At 42.9% G+C, this 24,854-nt stretch overlaps 1 protein-coding gene across 11 annotated transcripts in view; it reads left to right on the top strand.

Moving 5' to 3' along the window:
• The window catches only part of BCAS3 (BCAS3 microtubule associated cell migration factor), a 593,281-nt gene that overhangs the window by 406,012 nt on the left and 162,415 nt on the right, over positions 1-24,854 (top strand). The window contains exon 24 of one of the 11 annotated variants that reach the window (XM_025179226.2): positions 5,403-8,007. The exons of the other annotated variants lie outside the window; for them this stretch is intronic. Within the exon in view, the coding sequence (XP_025035011.1) occupies positions 5,403-5,425 (23 nt within the window). The 3' untranslated portion in view covers positions 5,426-8,007. Of the gene's footprint in view, positions 1-5,402; positions 8,008-24,854 lie in introns of those variants that run through there. 11 annotated transcript variants of the gene reach the window in all.

Below are 24,854 nucleotides of genomic sequence, written 5' to 3'. Positions count from 1 at the left end.
TGAAACTCATCCGAAACCTTCAACTCCTTATGAAATTATATAAGCATGTTAACTGCATGAAGGAGCTATTTGCAAATGATGGATGTATGCACACAAAAACTCTGTAAGGGTATGTCTATACTGCCACCTTAGTTCGAACTAGGGTGGCTAATGTAGACATTTGAACTTGCAAATGAAGCCCGGGATTTAAATATCCCAGGCTTTATTTGCATGTTCCCGGGCACCGCCATTTTTAAATGCCCCGTAGTTCGAACTACCTGCAGCACGGACTAGGTAGTTCGAATTAAAGCTCCTAATTTGAAACACCATTAAACCTCCTTGCAGGAGGAATAACGGTCGTTCAAATTAGAAGCTTTAATTTGAACTACCTAGTCCATGCTGCATGTAGTCGCAGGCGGGGAGTTCGAGCTATGGGGCATTTAAAAATGGCGGCGCCCGGGAACATGCAAATAAAGCTCGGGATATTTAAATCCTGGGCTTCATTTGCAAGTTCGAATGCCTACATTAGCCACCCTAGTTTGAACTAGGATGGCAGTGTAGACGTACCCTAAGAGAGTTGGAACAGTCACTGAATATTAAACAGGAAGCATCTAATCTGGCTCTCTACTTCAACTGCTACCCCATAATTCTCTGCCTTGTTCCCAACAAGGTCTCCACATCTTTTGGCTCTCTAAAATTGGCGTTAAAGTGCATAAATATGACACTGGCCTAGGACAATAAGTCTGCAAATTTCACTATCTTTTCCATTGCAGTCCTGCAGAGTTTGTCCAAGAAACAATGGCATTCTTGATTAATTTTCATTCAGTTTCACTGCATTTGAATTTTTGTCACAGGTCCTATATAAATATTTAAGCCATTTCTACCAGAATTTTCCCATGTTCTTCAAAAAGCTGGAAAAGTGCAAGGTGGATGATTCAGTTATTCTTCTCATGAAATTATAGCCAAGAGACTAAATTAATTGTTCAGCATGTATTCCTTGGCTACTACATTGCAAATAATTCTTTATGTTCTCTCTGTTTCTGTAGCTATTACTTACTAGGAGAAGCATGTATCCATGCAAATAATAGCATGGAAGTAAATGGACCACATTCTACCTTCTTTATTCATACTGGGTAACACCATATTTTGCGTATAGTCCTTTGCGTTTGAGCATGGTTGTGCTCTCAAAGCCAGTAAAAGGCGCACTCTCTAGTCCAATGGAACGACACGCGTAAATGCTTTAATGGCTACTGAATCAGTCCCTTTATATCTCAGTGCAGAGAAATGTGAGAGGAAATACATGTCTAGTACATGTGTATGTTTGTATTTGGGTGGGTGTGTATCCAATGTAGGACCTTAAAATGTGTGTACATAAATATAGGTGCATGCACACAATTGTACAAGGTTTCTTTCTCATATTATTTATATATTTGAAAAAAAACTTTTTTATGAGGGTGGGAAAAATTATTCTGGGTGTTTGATTAATGGACTTTCCTGTATTTCCTTTTGCTCCCCTTTCAATGCCGACTTACACTCCATTGGCTTAAGAGTGTAAATTAACTTAGAACTTCCAAGGGTTGGGGAAAGATTCCAGATCAATGATCAGTGAATGATCAGCTTATCAGCTGTCGTGTGTTTGCCCACATCCCTAGTCTCTACCAGCTCAGGGAGTTTATGAAATTTTGATGGAGAAATTAGGTTGTTGCTCATCTTGTACCACCTTGCTCATAGTATTGACAGTACCACTGAACTGCTTGAGGCAGATAGCATCTCAGTGATCACTGTGCTATTTCAGCTCTCCACTGCTGACAACATCAGAAGTGTTTTAACAGGGTTTTAATGGGCAGCCTCTGTAGCTCCTTGGAGGGTTGCAAATAGCTGCCGTGAAAAAAAAACCTTTTCTGCCGCTCTGAGCTGACATGCCCTCCTTTTCTCATCCAGCTGCTGCTCGTTTGTGCGACTGCAGCACTGGTGACAAGCACTGCTTATATGTGCAGGGCACTGTTGAGATTGCAACCCAGACAAGACTCGGCATCCTAAGAAGAAAGTCATAGTTCCAAAATCACGGTGGGAGAGCAACCTTCTCCAAAAAGAGAGCTCAGCAGTTCATTCTCTCCATCAGCTCGCTTGCAGATACATTGTGTGGATTATGTTGATCATCCCACAACACTTTTCTAAACCTGTCTGTTGATTATATCTGTATATTACTGATGAAACTGTAGGCCCACCATTGTCTGGTTTTGAATCCCTTTATAGAAAGGCTGACGACAACTGTCGTTACCTCTTTCCAGAAGACCAAACTTGTAAAACATCGGTATTGCCAATGCAGGCACTGATTGGATTTTGCCAGTCTCTTGTGGACCAATTGCCCTGTTCTTCTCATGATCAGAATTGATGGTATGAAAACCGCTTTGCCTGGAATATGCATAAACTCTCTTCTTTAACTGTAATGTGCTCTGGATCATATTTCAAGTTCATAGAATCATGGAATTATAGAACACTAGAACTGGAAGGGACCTTGAGAGGTCATCAAGTCCAGTCCCCTGCCCTCATAGCAGGACCAAGCATGTCTAGATCATCCCTGATAGATGCCTGTCTAACCTGCTCTTAAATATCTCCAGTGATGGAGATTCCACAACCTCCCTAGGCAACTTATTCCAGTGTTTAACCACCCTGACGGTTAGGAGATTTTTTCCCCTCTTGATGCAATTTAAGCCCATTGCTTCTTGTCCTGTCATCAGAGGCTAAGGAGAACAATTTTCCTCCTTCCTCCTTGTAGCACCCTTTTATATACTTGAAAACTGCTATCATATACCCCCTCAGTCTTCTCTTTTCCAAACTAAACAAGCCCAATTCTTTCAGTCTTCCCTCATAGGTCATGTTCTCTAGACCTTTAATCATTTTTGTTGCTCTTCTCTGGACTTTCTCCAATTTCTCCACTTCTTTCTTGAAATGTGATGCCCAGAACAATACTCCAATTGGGGCTAATTAGCGCAAAAGGAACGCTATTGAGGCACTTGAATGAGGCGCGCCAAATCATTCAGACACCTAGTATACACAAGAAGGATTTCTAAAACCTTAGGAAATGCTTCATCTACGGAATGTTTTTAAAAAGCCAAAACAACAAAGCCCCTCCCTTCTTGGCACATTTCAATTAATATGAGAACATGGTGTCAGAGTCCTGCATACAGTTATGTTAAGTGAGAGGTGTTACAGATGGTTTTTGGATGTTTAAAGTGCCCTGCTAACAAGTATCCCAAATGCCTAGAAATTCTCCTGACAGCCTCGGGTCTAAAACCATGAGTATAAAGTAAAAGTTAAACCTTGTATGTACTAAAAGCCGCAAATGAAATTGAAAGGTCATTTTAACTTACAAAGATTAAATGTTCTTCTTTGCTGTATTCTTCCGCCTGCTCTGCTTACAGTAAATCTGCTCAACAGCTGAAACACTTAAATACCAGTGTATTCGAGAAGCTACTTATACTGAAGCCCCATTATTTTGGTTTTTAATGCAGCAGAGCCAGTATCTTTGCATTGTTTTATTTATTCCCAAGTCCCAAAGCCATAGGTTTGGGAGAAGAGAACATCCCTTCTTCGTGGAATTCCCAGGACAAATGGAGGCGCTTTTTGGAGAACAAATTGTCTCCAACTCCCAACGTTCTTTCTGCCTCTGAGCTTGTCGTCTTGTTGAAACCCTGGCCTGCTTTTTTGATTCTCTGTGCCAGGGGCAGATGACCGTTTTGCAGGGCCCCGGGCAGCATAATTCCACGGGGCCCCCCCTTTGCCACGGTGCATGCGCGGGGCTTTTTGAAGCGCGGGGCCCGGGGAGTCCGCCCTGCTCGCCCTTCCCTATATCCGCCCCTGCTCTGTGCTTATGTGGTCCACACACCTTCTGGGTGTGGTTCTCTGTCCCATGTAGTGGAACATACACCACTTACAGAGAGAGAGTGAATGAGTTTGATCTGCAGCCTTAGCTGAGAGCCAGTTGGTCTTTAACTCAAGCTATAGGGGTTCATGCTCCAAGCAGCAGAGGTTCCAGGTTCGGTTCTGCCTCTGGGCCTTACACAAATTCATTACAATGATTCATCGTTAGGTAGGTTTGTGTGTGTGATGGCTTTTTGTATGGAGACCCTGTTAGTTAAAAGGGGTTATTTTAAAACAGGGGTGGAGAACCTCAAGCCCAGGGGCCGGATGTGGCCCCTGGCTTGCTTGGATCCCGCCCCCTAAGGCTCGGGGGGCTCCCAGCATTGTGAAGCCTGTGCTGGCACTCCAGCCCCCCTCCCACTCCTCCAATGTCTCACCACGGAGCTGGAGCACACAAAATCTACTCAGCTGGGCCCCTCTTAGTTTGTGGTGTGCAACAGGAATGTGGGGAGTGTCTCTTTCTCAGTTGGCGACCATGTCAGTGGGGAGGAGGAGTTGTTTGTTTTTTGCTTCCCATTTATGTGTGGCCCCCAACTGATTTTTCTGTGGGTCAGTGGCCCCTGATTCAAAAAGCTCCCCCACCCCTGTTTTAAAAACCTAGTTAGCAAGAAGAACAGAATGAGACTTCAAACATGGTGGATTTTGGGGGCGTGTCTACACAGCTGGGTTTAACTCGAAATAAGCTATGCAAATTGAGCTACGTCAATTATGTAGCTTTTTTCGAAATAGCTTATGTTGCATTTTGGTGCTGTCTACACAGCACTGATTTCGAAATAGAGTTCTCTTCCTTCGACTTCCCTTACTCCTCGTACAATGATGGCTACGGGGCTCAGAGTCAGAAGTCCTCCAGCTCAACAGTATTTTGACATGATGTCAAAATAATTGCCGGCTGTGTAGACACCGATTAAGTTATTTTGAAATAACACTAGTTATTTTGAAATAATGGTGCTGTGTAAACGTAGCCCATGTCTCAGGCCGGTTTATTCAAAAGATTTGTGTTCAGAAATGTCCTACTTTTGCTGTTGTACACTTATCTCTGAGCTAAATGAAACTAACATTTAAAAATATGTTAAAAGCAATAGCAGGATACAGTTGTAGAAAGTTGAGCGAATCCTCACTGTAATACACAAGTTTTGGGGCTTCTCTAGTTAAATTCCCCAGTTTATAGTACATTCTAAAATACACTATTGCTGTGTTACATCCCCATGTAGCCGTGTTAGTCTGGATCTGCAAAAGCGACAAGGATCCCACTTTGCATCTGATGAAGTGGGTCTTTGCCCACGAAAGCTTATGCTCCAGTAGTATATGCCCCAAGTCTATAAGGTGCCACAGGACTCCTTGTTGCTTTTGTAAAATAACTGAATTTACTTTATTCGTTTGGCAATCTAAAGTGGGACTATCTTGTAATCTGCTATGTGTTAATGTGTAAAGTTTATCACAGAAATTATACATGTAGTTCGCTGATACCTTCAGCCACTTTGTTTTATTTGTATTTATAGATCTAACGAGAGCACATGTCTGACTGAACAGCCACATGGTCCAGAAAACAGATTTGGAGTCAGCAGACCTGACTTCTATTCCTAGCTCAGCCAGGAGCAAACTGTAAGAGCTTAGACCCCGATCTGTGGTTCTGGTTCCCCTCCCATCCTGGACTGTGTTGTCTACTTAGATTGTAAGGTCTTTGGGACAGAGCTTGCCTCTGACTTGGTGTATGTACCTCTGGTATAAAAAAGGGCACAATGGGACCCTGATCTCAGCTGGAATCTTTAGGTGCTGTTGTAATGCAAAGATTAGGAGAGCAGCCCATATCTGTTTTTCTAACATTTGGTTACTGGGATACACGAAAAAGTTTGGTGACTCTTTGTGTCCCTGCACTGCGATCAGAAACCCACGGCATCCTGTCTCAAAGGCCGATCCCGGCCTGCAGGAGGCCAGGATGTGAGACAGTCCCCCCGCGTGGGGTCTAAGAGTCCAGGCTCCAGCCTGAGACAGAACATCTACACTACACAGGGGAGCCGACGGGCTCTGCAGGGCCCTGGGGAAGGTGAGAGGACGTGGCTCTGCCCCTCCAAAAGGGGCGGGGTGAGGGACAGTCAGCTTTCAGCACCGCCCGGACAGCAACATGCCCTCTCCCTGCAGCCCTCACAGCCACCTGGCGCACACAGACCTCTGTCCCCACTTCCTTAAGCAGCCCTAAGAGGCACCATTTAAAGGGTCCAGGTCTTCAAACATCACTGCTGCCGTAGCAACAGCAGCAGCCAGGAACCCCAGGCCTCTTTGAATCACCAGGCCTCAGGGCAACTGCCCTCTTCCCCTCCCCACCATCAGTGGGTCTGACACTGCAGATTTTAAAGCCCCACAACCTAAGCTCCTGCTGACCCAGGGCTTTTATTGCATTATAAATAGATGCTATTTACACATCCTTCAATGAATAAATGTCATTTCAGTGTAATAACTGGGGCCTAATCCATTCAGGCCATGTCTATGCTTACCATGCTGGAGATCAATCTCCTGGCATTTGATTTAGTGGGTCTAGTAAGGACCCGCTAAATTGAACTCTGAGGACGCCCCTGGCCAACGCCAGTATGCCTCAATTTGCAAGGAGTAAGGGAAGCCTACGGGAGCATTTGCTCCCATCAACCTCCAGCTGTGGAGACGGGGCCATGCTCCGCTTAAGGTACTTCGACTCCAGCTACATTTATGTAGCTGGAGTTGCGAGCCTTAAGCCTACATTCTCGGTGTAGTATAGATTTGTCCTGAGTCAGTGGGAGTCTTTTCATTGGCCTCAGGAGACTTTGAATAAGGCTCCTTGTTCAGGATTCATGCTTTAGTCCTTCTTTCTTGTCAGAACAAATGATTTATTGCTTAATGTTTGCGTCCTTTATAATGATGCTGATGACAGTTTGTGGTGTTAGTTTGAATTTTGTGTTGATTGTGATGAAGGGCAGGACTGGCAGCAAGTGTTATTCTAGATTTATTATAATTCACATTTTTTGTCACCTTAGTTCAGTTGGTGCTTTGAAATTACTCTTGCATTAGTGTTTTGCCTCAGGCTAAATTGTTTACTGCTCCACTGTTCATGTTATTTCTCTTGCTTTTATGTTCACTTCCATCCTATAGTTTTGCTTCGCTAATTTGGATATGATTGCATGAAATCTCACTTTGGGTTTTATCCTGCAACCTTTATTCACATGAGTAAGTCTTAAGTGTTCAGGCTCTTGTATTGAGGTTATAAACTGTGTTTGTGAGTTGCCCATTTACAAATCATATTTTTCATCTTTATTCTCGACATGTTGTTTTGGAAGGTCGAAAATTTAACTAGTCACCAGGGCCGCATTAATTTACGAGGCTGATCTTCAGAGTGTGGGCTGTGTATGTTGCATAGGTGCATTGTATAATTTCATTAAGTACGTATTTGTGAAGATCTCGCTGCAGGTTCAGTAGTGGGATTTCTGCAGTGGCATTAAAAAATAAGCTGCCACTGGGTTACTGTTTCTCTAATGCAACAGAACAAAGACTGTGTAAAATGGACATTTGCAATTTATTTAAAATGGTACGTTATATCAGGTTTGTTTGGGTTTTATCTTCTTTTTTTTAAACAATTTTTTTTAACGATCCTTGGGCTCATGGAAGGAAGTTTCTCTAGAATTCTTGGAATCAATTAAGCCAAATTTGTCATTGTACCCTAAGATCAAATTGAAATGGGGATGAAAGCCACGTGGAGCTATTGGTAATGCTGTCATAATCTTGCAACCTTGACATAAAGACATTAACGGCCGGTTGCTGGCTTGCATTGCTCAGTGATGATGTGCAGCGATGGGAAAGGTAATAGAGAGGACTTTGCAGGATGCTGAGGCAAAATAAATATATCTTTATCCTAAGTGTCCTGGGACAGGCAAGGTACTGAATATCCAGTAGAACAGCTGAAACAAAAAACAGGACTATGTAGCACTTTAAAGACTATCAAGATGGTTTATTAGGTGATGAGCTTTCGTGGGCCAGACCCACTTCCTCAGATCAAATTGTGGAAGAAAATAGGCACAACCATATACCAAAGGATACAATAAAAAAAAAAGTGAACACATATAAAAAGGACAAATCAAATTTCAGAACAGAGGGGGGATAGAGGGGGGGGGAAGGTAAATGTCTGTGAGCTAATAATATTAGAGGTAATAATTGGGGAAGCTATCTTTGTAATGGGTAAGATAATTAGTCTCTTTGTTGAGACCCAGGCGTTCCACAATTTGATCTGAGGAAGTGGGTCTGGCCCACGAAAGCTCATCACCTAATAAACCATCTTGTTCGTCTTTAAAGTGCTACATAGTCCTGTTTTTTGTTTCAGCTACACCAGACTAACACGGCTACATCTCTATTACAGTAGAACAGCGGTTTTCAAACTTTTTTTTTCATGACCCAGTTGAAGAAACTTGTTGATGCCCATCACCCAACGTAATTTGACTAGAGTGTGGTCACCAGGGTGGGGCTGAGGATGGAAGCTTTGTGGTGTTGGAGGTAGCTTCAGCTTTGGGTGGGGGGGTGGGGTCAGGGCTGGGGCAGGAGGGGCTTACCTTGAGCAGCTCCCAACCAGCGGTGCAGCAGTGGTACTAAGGCAGCTTCCAGCCTCTCCTGGCACTGCAGACCTTGCTGCACCCCAGAAGCAGCCAGCAGCAGGCTCCCAGCCAATGGGAGAAGGTGGCGCCAATGGGAGAAGTGCTCAGGGCAGGGGCAGTTCATGGAGCCCTGTGCGCTCTCCGCTGCCCCCCACTTAGGAGCCTGGCCTGCTGTCAGCTGCTTCTAGGGCCCAGCGCAGTCTGCAGAGCCAGGACAGACAGGTATCCCCATGCCTTAGTGCCCCTGCTGGTCACCTGATCCCCCTGCAGCAATGAGACCCAGTGCCTGACATTCCATCCACGACCAGTCGTTTGAAAACCACTGCATTAAAAGGCGCTCTTTGGGTACGACTGCGCTGCACATTAATTTTGAAAAAAGCTGTTCCAGAATAGTTATTCCAAATAGCTTATTTCAAAATAGCACGTCTACACTGCAGGGAAGCCTCAAAATTAGTCCAAGGCAGGCATCCTTAATGTAGACGTGCTATCTCAGTTGAGAGCCGTAGGAGGCACTGGGGAGGAATAACTTAGAATAGCCCTGGTGAGGGGCTATTTTGAAATAGCAGCAGTGGAGCGTCTACACGCGCCTTATTTCAAAAGAGCTATTTTGGAATAGGTGTGATTCTTCGTAGAATGAGGTTTACAGATTTCTGAATAAGTCGTCCATTATTTCAAAATTGTTTTGAATGGCTGTGTAGACACTCGCATAACTATTTCAGAATAACAGCCGTTATTCCAAAATAACTTTGCTGTGTAGACATACCCTTTTAGTCCTACATAGGCACGTTATATGGTATGCTGCCGACACATCAGAAATGTGTTCCCAGAGCTAGTCTCTGGGTAGAAGACTGAAGGGATTAATCAAATCAAAAAGATTTCTAAGTATTCTTACCTTGTTTATATGTTTACCGAACAGATGAGGGAAAATTTAAGCTTCACAGCAATAATGTAATAATAATATTATTGAAAATGACACGCACACAGCACTCATGCAGTACAATATGTATGTTCAGACACCCTGAGCTAGGGCGTCTGCCCCGCACTAGCCCTTTAAGGGGTTAAAACCCAGCCTGGAATAGGGCTGGAGGGGTGGAGCTGTGAAGCCAGCAACTGAGGCAGGTATTAGCCAATTAGGGCCCAGCTGAGAGCAGTATAAATAAAGGCTTCTGGAGGGGAGGAGAGACTTGGACTCACTCTTGCTCCAGCCATGGAGCAGAAGGGACCTGGCTGCCAGAGAAGTTAGAGGCTTTCTGATTTAGAGCAGGGCTGGGGAAAGGCAGGCCGAGCTGGGGAAGCTCTGGCCAGGCAAACTCCCAGGGTGCATGGCCTGATGCAAGGCCTGAGGGTACTAGGGCTACAGGGAAGCAACGAGGGAAGGCAAAGGCAGCAGGTCCACACCCCTTTGCCAATGACGAGTAGCCATTTTAGTCTGTGGTTTGCCCAAGATAAGGAGCGACTGACAGCGGGTCACTGAGGCAAGGTGAGCATAGGTGGTTGGAGATTCCCTGAGGGGGAGGACCCCAGGGAGTAGGAGCACTGTGGCATGGCAGCAGCCAGTGGGGAGGACACCGTGGTCTGGGAGGGACGTGGGTCCTAACACAGAGGTAGAGGAAAAATAGGTAACAGTAGGTGAGACACCAGTGAAAGGGGGGCTCCAGGGCTAATTCCCAGAGTGACCAGCAGGAAGTGCCTCTGGTGGTGAGTCTCACCCTGTTACAGGCCCAATCCGAAGAGATTCATTGACATGTAACTCTGAATGATAGTTTGGTTTCTCAGAATTGTGCCCATAACACTGATTTGCTCACTACTAGGGTTGCCAGGTAGATCCCACCAAAAAACCGGACACACTTGATTGTGGGCGGGGGGGCGGGGCTGGCCGGGAGGAGGGCGGGGCTGGCTGGGAGGGGGCGGGGCGGGAAACAGAGCTAGTGGGGGGGGAAGTGTCTGGGGGCCATGGGACTGGACAGGAGGAGAGGGAGGCCCGGAGGAAGGGGGGCGGGAAGCAGACCTGGCAGGGGGTGCAGCCACTGGACACAGCCAGAGTCCTTCGGACCGCGCCCCCGGCAGGCACTCCCTTTAGTTGCAAGCAGAAGCCGGGTGGGGACAAGGCTGGGAGCCCTTCCCCCCACCTGGCTTCTGCACGCACCCAGAGACTCCCAGCTGGGAGGTGGGGCCACGACTAGTGCCTCTGGTCACGTGCAAAATCCGGGCAGAGGGAGTGGCTGGGAGTCCTGGCCCCCGCCCCGCCTGGCTTTTGCGTGCGACCACAGGGCTCCCAGCGCCAATTGCGGCCCACCTCCCAGTCGCTCCCCCGCCCCCGTCAGGCTTCCGTCCGGCGCCCAGCCGGGAATTCAGAAAATACTGGACATTGCACATGTCCAGTATTTTCTGAATTTTTCTAGCGGACAGAGGGCGCAAATACCAGGCTATCCGGTAGAAAACCGGATACCTGGCAACCCTACTCTCAACAGTTCTCATAATTAATGGCTTTGGGCCTGCCCCTAGCCCCACGGATTTCATTGGGTTATAAATGTATCCTGTCTCGTGAAGTTAAAATTTAGGATGATAGTTGTGGATCAGTAGTTGAATATTTTATTCAGTATTTGGATATTCAGGAGCACAATATACATGACTAATGAGTACTTGACTGATTGTGCTCACAGCTTTAGCAGATCTGGGCTTTAGTTTGCCCATACAACAGATGATAAATCCATCTGTACTGGCATTCAGACTCCTTTTCTTCTATTTTTTACAAGGCCGAAATGAAATAATGTGCTGTGGCGGTGTATTCATTAGGGTACAAATAAGAAGACTCATCTTACGAATATTTGTAGTCACATGCTGCAGAGTTTTTTAGATAAATGTTATTAAGCAACTGCCGGATAAATCCCTATCAAAACTAATTTTCATTTCTATAAATCTCAGAATACAGTGGGTGAAAGCAATCGTGTGTCGCAAAGCCACACTGGGGTACTTTAGTGTTGTGGAATTTTGAAGGAAATGACTATCATCTCTCTTTCATTTACTGTCACCACTATGTCTTCCTTTGTTTCCATGTGCTGAGGTTTGGCAGTTTTGGAACCAGTCAGATTATTTATTAAATACAATATTTATCCTATACTACTTAGTACAAGTCTGCATACTCAGGAACTGAATTGATTCCAGGTTGGTGCTGCTGCACTTTTAATGTTACCTTTTATATTCATGTTTATTCCAACAGAGTGGCCACGGGCACAGACAACATGAACTTGTATCACCCACAAACTGACAACACTAGAGCCATCAGTTTATCATTATCCCTGCTGGTGTATCTGATTTAATTTTGCTACAGTGGATTAATTCTTAAAATTGCAGTGCTTTTTGCTCGTTAATAGTAAATGATTCTAGGGGATGGGGGAATGGAATTCATCAGTTTTGTAGTCATTCTAATTCTTCCAGTTTTAAGTTGTTCTATAAATATGTCTTTATGGATGTAGTTTTACTAGCTTAAAAACATCTAATTGAAACCAGTTGCTTAAATCTCTTTGGATCAAGGAGGCAATAATAAGCAAAGAGAGTACCTTATCCCTACAATCCTGAAATGCTTAGTGACTGGTATACTTGATGCATGTGTAATCAGTTTATTTTCAGCTTCTTGTTTCATCTAAAGCCTTAGCTCTTTTGGTGTGATCTAATACTAAAGTGAAGGGTATGTTTGTTCTTGTCTCTGAGATAGTCAACTAGTGAAACAAAATGATGAGGAAAAAAAAAAAGCTCAGGATGTGGAAAGGTTAAAAAGCATCGGTTTAATCTTATGGCCTCTTCCTGTATGTCATACCCGTGCTTTGGAATAGTATTGCATTTCCCCAAAAAATTAACATTAGATTTCATTTGTTTCAGATTATTATTTTGCTGCTAGCTTTTACAGTAGCCTTTCAGTACAATAATTGTGTGTTTTTTGTGGCCATACGACACCCAGCATGGAGCCATAGGATTTTGGATGCTATCATAATATATAGTTTGCTGCTTTTACTACTGCTAGTAATAATAAAAACTCAAGGGCAAACTCCAAAGGGGAAAAATGTACTTGCACCCTTTTTTGCTTATTTCCTGATCTACAAAAAAGCACTTAAACGGTTTTGGGGTTTTTTTCTCCTGTTTTATAGGTTAGAAATGTGGGTGCTGTCTAGCCTGGAAGATGTAATGGCTGGAGAACTAATAAGTAAGGGACATGAAAGAGACAGGAAATTGAAAGTTGAACAGTTGAGAGAGAAGAATTTTTAGTCATACTGCTTAAAATTTTCTGGGTTTTGATTTTAATACCTCTTTGTTGTAAGTGACTAGTTAACATTTTGGACAAAGGAAGCCTTTGTTAAATCTTTAACGCCTCTGATCCTCCCGTTAAGGGGTGTATGCTAACAGTGCACGTCCTAGGTGATCCCTAACAAGTCTTCTAGCAAAGTTAGTGAAGCCTGTAGTTGACATTCCTGATATTTCTAACAAGAAAAACAAGCAGAGACCACCTTAACAAAAAAGCCAACAACCACAAATGACCTTCCCCAAACTTCTTAGCTCTTCCTTATAAATTATGATAGAAAAAATAAATGACACAAGCCCACGTTTAAAACAGAATCCTTCCAGGTAAATTTTAAGTCTAAGCTAGAAGCAAAAAATTTATAAGACACATGGATCTTATTTTGGGTGTGTATATATCATCACTTTTTGAAACGGGCAAGTTGTGACATGGACCTTTATGCAAAAATTAGGCAACTTGGAAAGCTTCATATGTAATTCAAAATAAGCAACTCACAGTTCCATCCAGTTTCAAATATAGATCTAAAAGTAGAACTTATGTCTAAAAGAAGTTATATGTGAACTTATTAATCCAGATACAATAACTGTTACACCAAAATTTTTCAGAATGAAGTCAATTTGGAGCTCACATTTTGATATGCTGACTTTACATAACATGTATTAGACTGGTTGTATGATTTCTATGCAGAAACACCGTATTCTATTCTGGAGTAAAGAAACAGAGTTAGTCAACTGTGTCCAGTTCTGGGCACCACATTTTAGGAAATATGTGGAGAAATTGGAGGAGGTCCAGAGAAGAGCAACAAAAACGATTAAAGGTCTGGAAACATGATCTATGAGGGAAGACTGAAAGAATTGGGTTTGTTTAGTTTGGAAAAGAGAAGGCTGAGAGGGGACATAACAGCTTTCAAATCCTAAAAGGGTGCTACAAGGAGGAGGGAGAAATATTATTTTCCTTCATACCTAATGTTAGGACAAGAAGCAATGGGCTTAAATTGCAGCGAGGGAGATTTAAGTTGGATATCAGGGAAAACTTCCTAATTATCAGGGTGATTAAGCACTGAAATAAATTGCCTAGGGAGGTTGTGGAATCTCCATCATTGAAGATATTTAAGAGCAGGTTGGATAAACATCTGTCACAGATTATCTTGATCAGAGCTACTCAACATGTGGCCCGTTTATTTGCGGCCCACAGTGCGTTTTGGGTTTATGCGGGGATCAACTCATGGACCACGGGTGGGAGCCAAAACAAAAAAATAGTCAATATAATGGTCTTCTCTTGATATGTGTTTTAGTAGTTAAATTCCTGGACTGTCATTGTTCATTAAAAGTGCTGCCATATGGATGGAAATCGGGTAAATATTGCCTTTTATTAATATTAGCATAACTGACTTAAATGGGGCCTGCGTGTCGTGTAGTCTTGCCTTAATCTTTGTATTCATGCTCATCAGTGTAAACGGATGTATTTGCATATATATGCAACCACACTTAACGTCGCAGCCCTCGGCATGTGCTGTGAGTTTCATTGTGACCCCCGGGGCTTCCAAAGTTGAGTAGCCCTGATCTTGATGATCCTGCCATTGGTGTAGGAGACTCAACTTGACATCTTGAGGTCCCTTCCAGTTCTAGTAGTCTATGAGACTATGAAAATACCTTTTTCTAGGATTCCATTTGATAAACAAATAACGTTTCACACAAGCCCTTTCTTAAAAATCGTTGTTTGTTGATTTGAAATGGGTACCCGTGTATTGTGTCCATAAAAGAGCCATCCATCACAGCAATAACCAGAGATCCTTTTGTGTGTACATTTGTGACATACTGCAGATCTGAGGCATTCTGTGTGCTAAGGAGAGTAGGCTTCACTTTGGAATTCAAATGTTTCACTAAAAGCCAGGAGCATATTTGTTACGGGAGACCTGAGCTGACCTGTAAACAGAAGCTGCTATGTCCTTTTGCTGCTTAGCTGGATTATCATTAGAAGAAACTGAAGCACAACCATCATGGTGGCATAATAAGTCTAATACATTAGTAATATTAAGAATGTATGTTACATTTTACTAGTTCCAAGCAACTTACAAACCTTGGGTCTCAAAACTTTCTTATGAGAGGAAGGTAATCAATTTCCTCATATACTGATGAGGAAAATGAGCTAGGAAGGTTAACTGACTTCTGCAAGGCCCGAGAGAGAGAGGGAAAGAGAGAGAATCAATTGCCCTGTTTTAACTTTAGGCATCATTTAAAGTGCCAGCTCTGTCCCTCGGCCCCCTTGTCCTTCCTACCTTCCAAGGGTGCCAGCTCCATCCCCTGGGAATCTGCCGTGGCTGCCCCCAGGATGGGTTCCAACCCTCAGCCATCACCAGCCTCTTGCTCAGTAACCACCAGCTTTGCCAGCCCTTCCTTCCTGAGTCTGGCGGGGGCCAGTTAACCGGTACCTGGTAAGCATCACCCAGTAAAGGTAATGCTTACCAGGTAACCAGTTACCTGTCCACATCCCTAATCTAGGAGAGTTCATTGGACCTTCTTTTCTTTTTGCTGGATTGCACAGAGTACGATTTGTCCTAAGCAAGTATAAGATAGCTGGAATTGTTCGTTTAAAAAAATACAGTGTAATTGTTCAGTTGTAATTATAGAACCGAGGGATATAAATATCACACTTTACAATATGCAAAGCTATAACTGTAAAATGTAATGTGTGCTCTGCTACCATATGTTACCAGATTTTATCTTCGCAACACATCACAGAAGTCCTTAAAAATAAAGGAGAACTCTAAAAAAGGAATGGAACATTTAATCAACTATCACTGTATCTAGGATGCTGCTTCTGTGCTTCTGATTTGGCACTGCTTGAAACCTTGATGTAAGACCGATAGCCCTGGGCTGGACTGCTGCAGCTAGTGTGTGTTGATGCCACAAGATGCAAAATTACGTTTTTCTGGATCCGTTGGGAATTTTGTGGAATTCACTTCCATTTGACAGTGTTTCCAGATGGAAATAAGTGACTGCCTTTTTTGTGCAGTGATCTTCGTGTAGGTTCAGTGTTTTGGGTTTTTTTCCAACAGTGTGCTATGAGATGTTTTTCTGGTGGCGTATCTGAAGGGCTTCATTCATTTCTGCAATTCTTTCAAAGCTGTTCTACTTTTTGAATAAATAAGACAGATTCCAACGGAAGGATTATGAAGTTCCTTGTATTTTAATTATGTTAATGTTTCTTTATTTTTGTAGTACAGTAGTCTAGAACCCTATAAAAGTTAGTGGAAAAATAATTTGTGCAGGGCAGACTGAGTTCAGGCAGTTCAAATATACAAATTCAATTCCAGCGTCATTTGGATCTTCGCACCTCAGTGTCCCAGTAGAGAAATCAGATATTGAGTTTTTACAGGTTTTGCTATAAAAACTTAGGCTGACCGAAATTTTAATGACTAATGGATTTTGCAGAAGTGATTTTACTGCCCTAGATGTCCATTAGCAGTTTTGGGCTTATTTCTTTGTTGGAAAGCTAAATGGCTGTTACTTGCACTTTTTATATGAGTTGAATATTTGCATGAGATGTCATTTGTAAGTGTGGTTTATAATGTACTGCCAATTTTAAAAGAAAAAATATAAGTGATACAGAAAAATTGTAAATATATTTAGGCATAACATATTTGATCTGTGGCTTAAAGCAGAAGTCATTACATTTTCTTTCTACCCTATGTCATTTCAGAACTAATTCCAGGCAGTCATAAAGTCTGTTGAATTCTTTTAGGTGCAATTTTGGTGGTGCTATATTTTAGTCAACAGCAGTTATATTGTATTAAGTATGTATTTCTGTTCTTTGTTTATGAATCCTACTTTATCAGTGGCAATAGGATTTTGAAATATCCTGAAAATCCAGTGGATGGGGATTTGCTGTGAGGATGATTGATTAAATATATTTCTATGAAATGAGGAGCCTCATAAAGCTGGAATTTTAAAATCGTTGTTGACCAGCCAGATATTTACCAGAAATAATCATGTACTAGATGCTGTCTTGTTAAACAGATACAAATCTTGACCATTAAAACATCCGACTGAATGAAATGCAATGTTTGTCAATATGTGAATAATAATATTTTATCTATGTACTTGCATGAATGACCCTAAGAACAGCCATACTGGGTCAGTCCAAAGGTACATCTAGCCCAGTATCCTGTCTTCCAACAGTGCCCAATGCCAGGTGCCTCCATAGGGAATGAACAGAACAGGTAATCAAGCAATCCTCTCTCTGCAACCCATTCCAGTCTCTAACAAAGAGGCTAGGGACACCATTCCTACCCATTCTGGCTAACAGCAATTGATGGACCTATCCTCTATGAATCTAGCTCTTTTTTGAACCCTGTCAAAGTCCTGGTCTTCACAACATCCTCTGGAAAGGAGTTCCGTAGGTTGATTGTGCACTGCATGAAGCAATACTTCCTTTTGTTTGTTTTAAACCTGCTACCTATTAGTTTCATCTGCTGACCCCTAGTTCTTCTGTTTGGGAACAAGTAAATAACTTTTTCTTATTCACTTTCTACACATGATTTTATAAACCCTTACATTTTATAGATAAATATAAAGTTCCAGCCTTCTAAAATCTGGACTCTTACTTCCTGTGTTGCAAGATTATTCAGAGCCTGATCTTAGGACCCAGACTATTAACACCCACTACCACTCAGCAGTGATGTATGTGTACAAATGTAGCTTTAAAATGTTTCTGGCATTCATTGACTCCTGGTACAGAGACAAGAGAAGTCAATGAAATGAAGGGGACAGGAAGCACAGTTAGCAAGTGCCAAGGCTGTTCCTCACTCTGGCACTGAAGGTTGTGGGCCTACAGGAGACTTTAAAATACCTCACCAATAAAGGCTTCTGTTTGAAAACTCTCTAAGGTCCCAGATTTCCTGGCCTTGGCTTGGTACTGCTGCCTCCACCCAAATGCAAAAAAAAAAAAAAAAAAAAACCCTTTGAGAACTCAGGAAGACACATTTGGGAATTCCTATGAGAAGAGGTTTGTTATATATGGGACAACAAGTTTAAGAGAAGCCTACGGCCATGTCTACACTAGATCTGGAAGGTCATCTTAAGGTACGTCACTCTAGCTACGTAGAGTACATAGCTGGAGTCGGCTTACCTTAAGCCAAGAGTGGCGCCATCCTCACTGCAGGAGACCAATGGAAACAAATGCACCCATTGGCTCGTGAGGAGTACATGCGCCGGCCGGAGCTGTCCTCTAGGTTCGATTTACGGGTCTATGCTAGACCCACTAAATCGAACACCAGAATGTCGATCTCTGGCTAGTAAAGACATGCCCCTAAGAGAGCAGATCCTCAGTGGTGTGAACTGTTATTACTGTATATATAACAATGACAACTTGTCTCAGCTGTGGATCTGCCTCAGCAAATTTGAAAAGGATGGCTTAAGGCCACATTTCATCCTCCTTGTTTCTTTTATTGAAATCTGAGCTTTTAAAATAGATTGGTCATTAATTTGAAACAAGTGAAAAATAAAAGCAAACGTTAAATGTGGGGCTGAGTATCTAGGGCAGTGGCCCCCAACGCGGTGTCCGCGGGCACCATGGCGCCCGCTGGGGCATTTCTGTGCACCCGTATAGTGACCAGGGCCAGCCTGAGCCATTCTTGCGCCCCGGGCGCCCAACGCATGTGCGGCCCCGCTCCCGGTAGCCCGGGAGCCCCAAATGGTTGGGGACCACTGATATAGGGGGAAATGATAAAAGTTAGGCCAGTGCCCACTACAGAATTATCTTGATGTGAAAGAAGATCACTCCAGAAATGCTATAAAAGCATTTGATGCCATGAAACTGACAGAACTGTTTGGTTCTCCAGTGGGTGTAAATTGGCATAGCTCTGTGACTTCAGTGGGGCTAGGATAATTTTCACCAGTTGAGAATCTGGCCTGATCTGTACAGAAGGAATCACTTTACTCAGCAGAAATAAAGTCATCTCACATAGAAACATGAATCAATGATTCAGGGCCAGCTAGGAGACTACTGGGAAATTTTAACATAGATCAAGTAATGTAATTACCCAACTTGGAATTTGGCCAAGACCTGCGTGGCATGACACCTTCTCTCCCTAAAGAGTCCAATGGCATACATACTTTTCAGAAGAGGCTAACGGATTAAATTTTATATCTCAAAAGAAAAATGGGACCTTCTGTGACACCGCCAACAGTAGGGAACACAACTCCTCCCTGCTTGACTTGCGTTCTCTAATGAGCTGAGAGGGAATGTCTGCAAACATACAAGTAACTTAGAATTTCTGTTCATTGAATGGCCCATTTTTTAATTGTCACGTTGCACTCAAATGTACGGTTGACAATTAAGGATGTGTAGCACATTATTATGGGATCCACATATTGTTTGTGTCATGACTTAATCCCCTGACCGGACCTTCTCTTTCTCTTCTAATAACGAGTATTCTCACACTTCCTGGTCAGAATTTAAACTAGCATCAGTCTTTAAAGCAAGCCCGGCATGACTTGGCTGTGGGTGAGGCAAAGCAATGTGGAAATCTCTCCCAGCGGAGGCAGAAATGACTTCCAAGCAAGCTGGGTGGTTCTTGAACTGTTGTTCCCTCAGCAGAAATGAGATTTTAAAAAAAATATTGCTGCTTTGACAAATAGGCTAATGAGCCACTCGAGTTGCTTTATGGATTGAATATAGTTGCTTGACATGCACTACTCTTTTATAATGATATTGTGTTATAAATTATTAACAAGTGTTTAATTTCTATCCAAACAGATCCAGACATAAGGGATTGCACACTTTAGAATTGCAGCAAAATATAAAATTGTTGAGCACTTAATAAGATGCAAGCTCGAAGACCCGGGTTATTTCTACCTCTTTCAACAGCCAGCTATGAAACTTCCTTGACCTTTTCACCTTTAAACTTTATTTGAACTTGGAAAGAAGACTTGTGAATTGTAAGGCGGGGGGAGGGAGGGAGAGGAGGACTGATTATATGTTACCGTAACAGTAATACTAGCAAAATAATCCTCCTCTTGTGTATGAGTTTCTGCTACTGCAGGCTTCAGGGTAATCAGCTCACATGACATGCCTAGCGGCTAATGCTGGCCTATGCTTTTTTTTTGTCCATATTTAAACAAAGGCTGATTATCCAAACAAGAATTTGGACTGCATCAACTGGACCAGCTTAAATTATAGTTAGTAAAACTTGGCGCCTTTGGAGCTTGGAATGTTACAATTACAGCTGGATCCTCATTTGTTAGGCAGCCTTACAAAATCATAAAACGGGAGATTTTTATCTTTACTGGACCAAGCTTAACTCTTGGAATATAGAGCTCTAACTGCCAAGTCTTACAGTTCCTGCTTGGGAAAACCAGCCCCCTTTCCCGCTGTAAACGTGGTTTGTGTTTGTGTTCTGTAGTACATGAGGCATAAAAAAACCCTGTTTTATATCTTATAAGTGTGCGCCTGCTGTAACAAATGTCACCAAGACTGTGCCAATTGTCCTTCAGAGTTTGAGGTAAGTAAAGAGAATATGGGCATTTTGTTGCTTGGTCACTGCATCCCACCGCTTTTATATAGTGACAGTGTCGTTTGGTTTTGTTTACATGGCATTTCTTCATCGGGTTGCCAAGGATTCAACCCAAAGGTGGGCAATAATTTTCGCAGGTGGGGCCACTTAATGAATTTTGGTACTGGTCACCGGCTGGCTCCACCTGCCCCTCCCTGGAATGGGCGGGGCCTGGGTGGAGCTCGGGACTAGCCTCATCCCAGAGTTGTCTGGGGCTAGAGGTTTTGAAGTAAAAACACAGCAAAGGGCTTGCGGTTCCTGGCCCGGCCGCTCCTGCATTGCCTTACAGCCTGGGACTGCTGCGTCTATTTAAAAGGCTCACGGCTCTGGCCCTGGCTGGGGTAACCATGAGCCATTTAAATAAGATCCTGCGGCCTGAGCCAGCACCTGGAAATTCATTGGCATGGGCAGCAGGATATAAATAGAAAGCAGCCAGATGAGGTCCACAGGCTGGATCAAAGTGTTAGACGGGACGGGACAGATCCAGTCTCCGGGCCACATCTTGCCCAGTCCGGGTTCCACACAAACCCAAACGCTTTTCCAGCTCTGCCTCTTCCTCTTCCTTTGCCTGCTCCCTGAAGCCCCTCCCCCACTCAGTCCATCATACTCCCCCATCTTCACTCACTTTCACCGAAGGGGGCTGGGTGCGGGAGGTGGTGCTGTATGTGGGCTTGGGTTGTGGGGCCAAGGGATTTGGAGTGTGGGAGGGGTCTTTGGGCTGAGCCTGAGGCAGAGGGTACGGGGGCAGAGTGCAGGCTCTGGGTTGGTGCAGGAGGGGCGTAAGGCTGGGACAGAGGTTTGGGGAGAGGGGGAGAGATGCCGGCTCCGGACGGCACTTACATTGAGCAGCTTCCAGAAGTAACTGGCATGTCGTGCTCCATGGCTCAGGGGCAGCCAGATGGTTCTGCATGCTGCCCCTACCTGCAGGCCGTGCACCTACAGCTCCCTTTGGCTGCCACTTCCTCTGCATCTAGAGCCGGACATGCCAGTCGCTTCTAGGAACCCTGCAGAACCAAGAGAGGCCAAGAGCCTTCCTTAGACCTATTGTGCTGCCCAGCCTTTTGGTCTGTTAACATCGCTTGGATTGCTTTTCTAGTCCCTGGGAGACTGAGGCTGATACCAGCAGCGTCCCAACCAACCTGGGACAGTCGGCAATTCTACTTCTTCATGTTTTCTGTCACTGAAACCAAGACTTGTATCTGCGTATATGAGCCGTCAGTGAGCTACTAAGTTCTCAAATGTTCTTTCCAGTGGAAAATATTGTAATTTTGGTCTTCGGCAAGCTCCTAATTAGCCAGACTCTTCGTAGGCCCCTCTGGCTGTTTTTACTGTTATCCGTTACAATGGCTGTGGGATTGATTCTGGAATTAATAACAGAAAGTGCAGGCATGCTAGGGTTTGATGTTAGCAAATGTGGTTGTTCTTGGTTTTTATTTTGCTCAGAGTGTAGAAGACAGTTGGTTTGGGGTTAGTCAGCTTAATGGCCTATTCATATGCCTGACAAAAACAATATGGGTGTATCTAGACTACAGGGTTTTTTCGAAAAAAGTAGCCTTTTTTCCAAAAAACTTCACCTGCATCTAGACTGCAGCTGCGTTCTTTTGAAAGTAAATCAAAAGAACATGACACTTTTTTCGATCGCGGTAAACCTCATTTTACAAGGAATAATGCCTTTTTTGGAAAGTACTCTTGAATTTTCTAAAGTACTTTTGCTATTGAATGCAAACTGTGCTTTTTCGAAAGACAGCATCTAGACTCTCTTTTGAAAAAGCGGCTTGCTTATTCAAAAAATCTGCTTGTAGTCTAGACACATTTTTTCGAAAGAGGCTTTTTCGAAAGATTCTTTCGAAAAAGCCTCTTTCAAAATAGTTTTGTAGCCTAGACATAGCCTATATGTAGCTCTTCATTCATTTACAAAAAAGATGTGATTGTTGGTTCTGAATATTAATATTCTTTTTTTCTAAAACTAAAAATAGTGTAAGATTACACAGATCATTAACATAGTTTCATTAATTTTACATCTACTAAGAATCTGTCCAGAGGCTTTTTGAACATAAGTGAACTGTTTATCTAGATTTTTGTAAATAACATGAAAAGCATTTTAGCATCATTCAAAAATAAACCAAACACATTTGTTAAGTGCTAAGACCTCAGTAATCAAAACTTGACTTGAATAATTTTATTCAAAATTATTGAATCCACTGTTGTACTAGGTCATACCAAAAAGGTATAATTGATCTTTATTTTTCACTGTAAATGCAGAGTAAAATCCCTGCCTTGCATTAATATGCGGGCTCTATTTTGAAAGTTCCCTCGTGTTTCAACATGTTATTGTTTGAGTAGTGGTAGAAGTTCTGAGGTTTGGTGTAGTGAATGGAAGGGAGTTAGCTTTTTCCTATTTATAACTGAGAGGTTAACGATTTTAAAGCGAGATAACTTGCAGATTCATAAGGTGCAGCCGTTTCTGGGAGAAATGGTACCAACTGGAAATAAGAAAGACCTAAGGAGAAGTTGTGAGTTAATGTTTACATTTTTATGACTATTTTAATCAAATGACTTTACACTTGACCTTTTGAATTATAGCTGTTTTAAAAATCATGTTCATGCTATACTCCTCCTGGTAAGATCCAACTGGTGCAGAACACAACTCTCATTCTGCCACCTGGGGCACTGTGAGCACATCACCTTGGTGCTCTATTCTCTGGACTGAATGCTGAATACAGAGTCTAATGTATGGTCCCTAAAGTGGAGGCAGATCTACGCTACCAGGACCACTCGATCTCAACTATACAATTTGAGTTATGTTAGTAGTGTAACTCAAGCCAGCTTAGCTTAGATGTACTTACCAGGGATAGACATTGCTCTGGATTGACAGAAGAAATTCTCCCATCAACTCCTCTTATTCATTTTGTTCCGGTGCAGAACCAGAGTTGACAGGAGAGTGATCAGCAATTGATTTAGTGAGTCTTCTCTAGATCTGCTAAATCGACCCCTGCTGGATAAATCACTACTGTATCAATCCATCCAGGAGTGGAGCCCATCCCTCATATTCACAGTCTTCCATGGTATTGGCTCTAGTTGCCTGAGAGATCACCTGGATTTCTACAGCCATGACTTTCTGCTGCCATTGTGTTACAGGGGACAGCTGAATGTGAAATGGGCTGGCTTCTGGTTGATTAATAGCTAGGGTCTAGATGCTTCCTATGATATTTTCTAGCTCATGCATTGGGAATTAGTCAGGGAAAAGGAGTTTTCCTTCTTTCCTCTCCCAGAACACAGATTCCTGGCCTGTGTTCCCATTTTAACCTGCTCTCTTAGGCTAGTGAAGAAGTGGAGGTTCCACAGCTTAGCCTTTTCCAAGAGCAGGATCACTTGGTAACTCAAAATTTAACTTAAATAAATGGTATCAGATTGCTGGCCAAAAAGAATTCTTTATCTCTTCTGCCCCTTATTTCTCCACTGAATCATTTCCCCTTATGCCGCAGTAAGATACTGAAATAGTGCTTTGGTGTTTTAAGAGGTTTGTGACCTAAGTAGAAATGTCTTTTGCACCTGGAATACCCATCAGGAAATTACCATTTGTAATAAAACAGAAAGAAGGGTAGCCTGATCAAATTGAGTATTGGAGATGAGATGATGGCCTAATTGTTGACCGAAGGAATCTAAACTTTTACAACTTCTCTTCTGATGTTATCAAAATGTTTTCAGCTGCCAAAAGGGAGTTGATAAATGCAACCAATGTGTAAATGAAAGCAACTTCTTATCTCTGCGAGAAACTGGCTGTCAGTCCAACAACCATGCTTTTAAAAGGTATTCCTCAACACAAATTAGCAAGAGCTTGTGAATCAGATCTTCAGTAGCCAAAATAACAAGCAATCTCGGTTTCCATGCTCTTTTCTGTTGTCTCATATAATTAATCTTCATTTCTGCCTCTCCTTTCTTCCTTTGGTAGATTTATCCTAAGGTCACCAAGGGAGTGAAGGAGAGGATGTGAGATGAGAATTATTCACTGTGGTAGGAGTCTCTCTGCCCCTCTTGCGCCTAGATCCCACCAAATAATTTCCTTCCCTTCTTGCCTCATGGAATTATTCTGTGTCAGTTTCCACTTGAATCTTTAAAAAGCTCATCCTGAAGAGCCCGGAGATGAAGGAAGAATGTGCAGGTCATGTTCCAAACTTTAATAGAAGTAAGAGGAGACCCTAAGTACAAGAAATTCCTCCAACTAGTTAGAGCTGTGCTTGGGAAAGGAAAAGAGGAGACTTCTTATCCGGTGTGGGTTTGTACTTGCCTAGTATGGGTCATGTTCTGTTCCCAGCCTTTATACTGTGCGCTGCAAGGCACTGGGGAGAAATCCCCTGGCTCAAGCAAAATACAAGGCAGCCTGCTGGAAAAAAACATTTTAAATCAATCCATAGACTATTTCCTGTAAAAGAGACATTTGGCAAATGTGCCTGGTATTTAATAATAATAATAATTTTTATAAAGTTTTGGA

The sequence above is a fragment of the Pelodiscus sinensis genome, chromosome 21 (genome assembly GCF_049634645.1).
Source record: "Pelodiscus sinensis isolate JC-2024 chromosome 21, ASM4963464v1, whole genome shotgun sequence".
In the NCBI taxonomy this organism is placed as follows: Eukaryota; Metazoa; Chordata; order Testudines; family Trionychidae; genus Pelodiscus; species Pelodiscus sinensis.
Note: the sequence above shows the minus strand (reverse complement) of the source record. Positions and strands in the feature narration are given on the sequence as shown.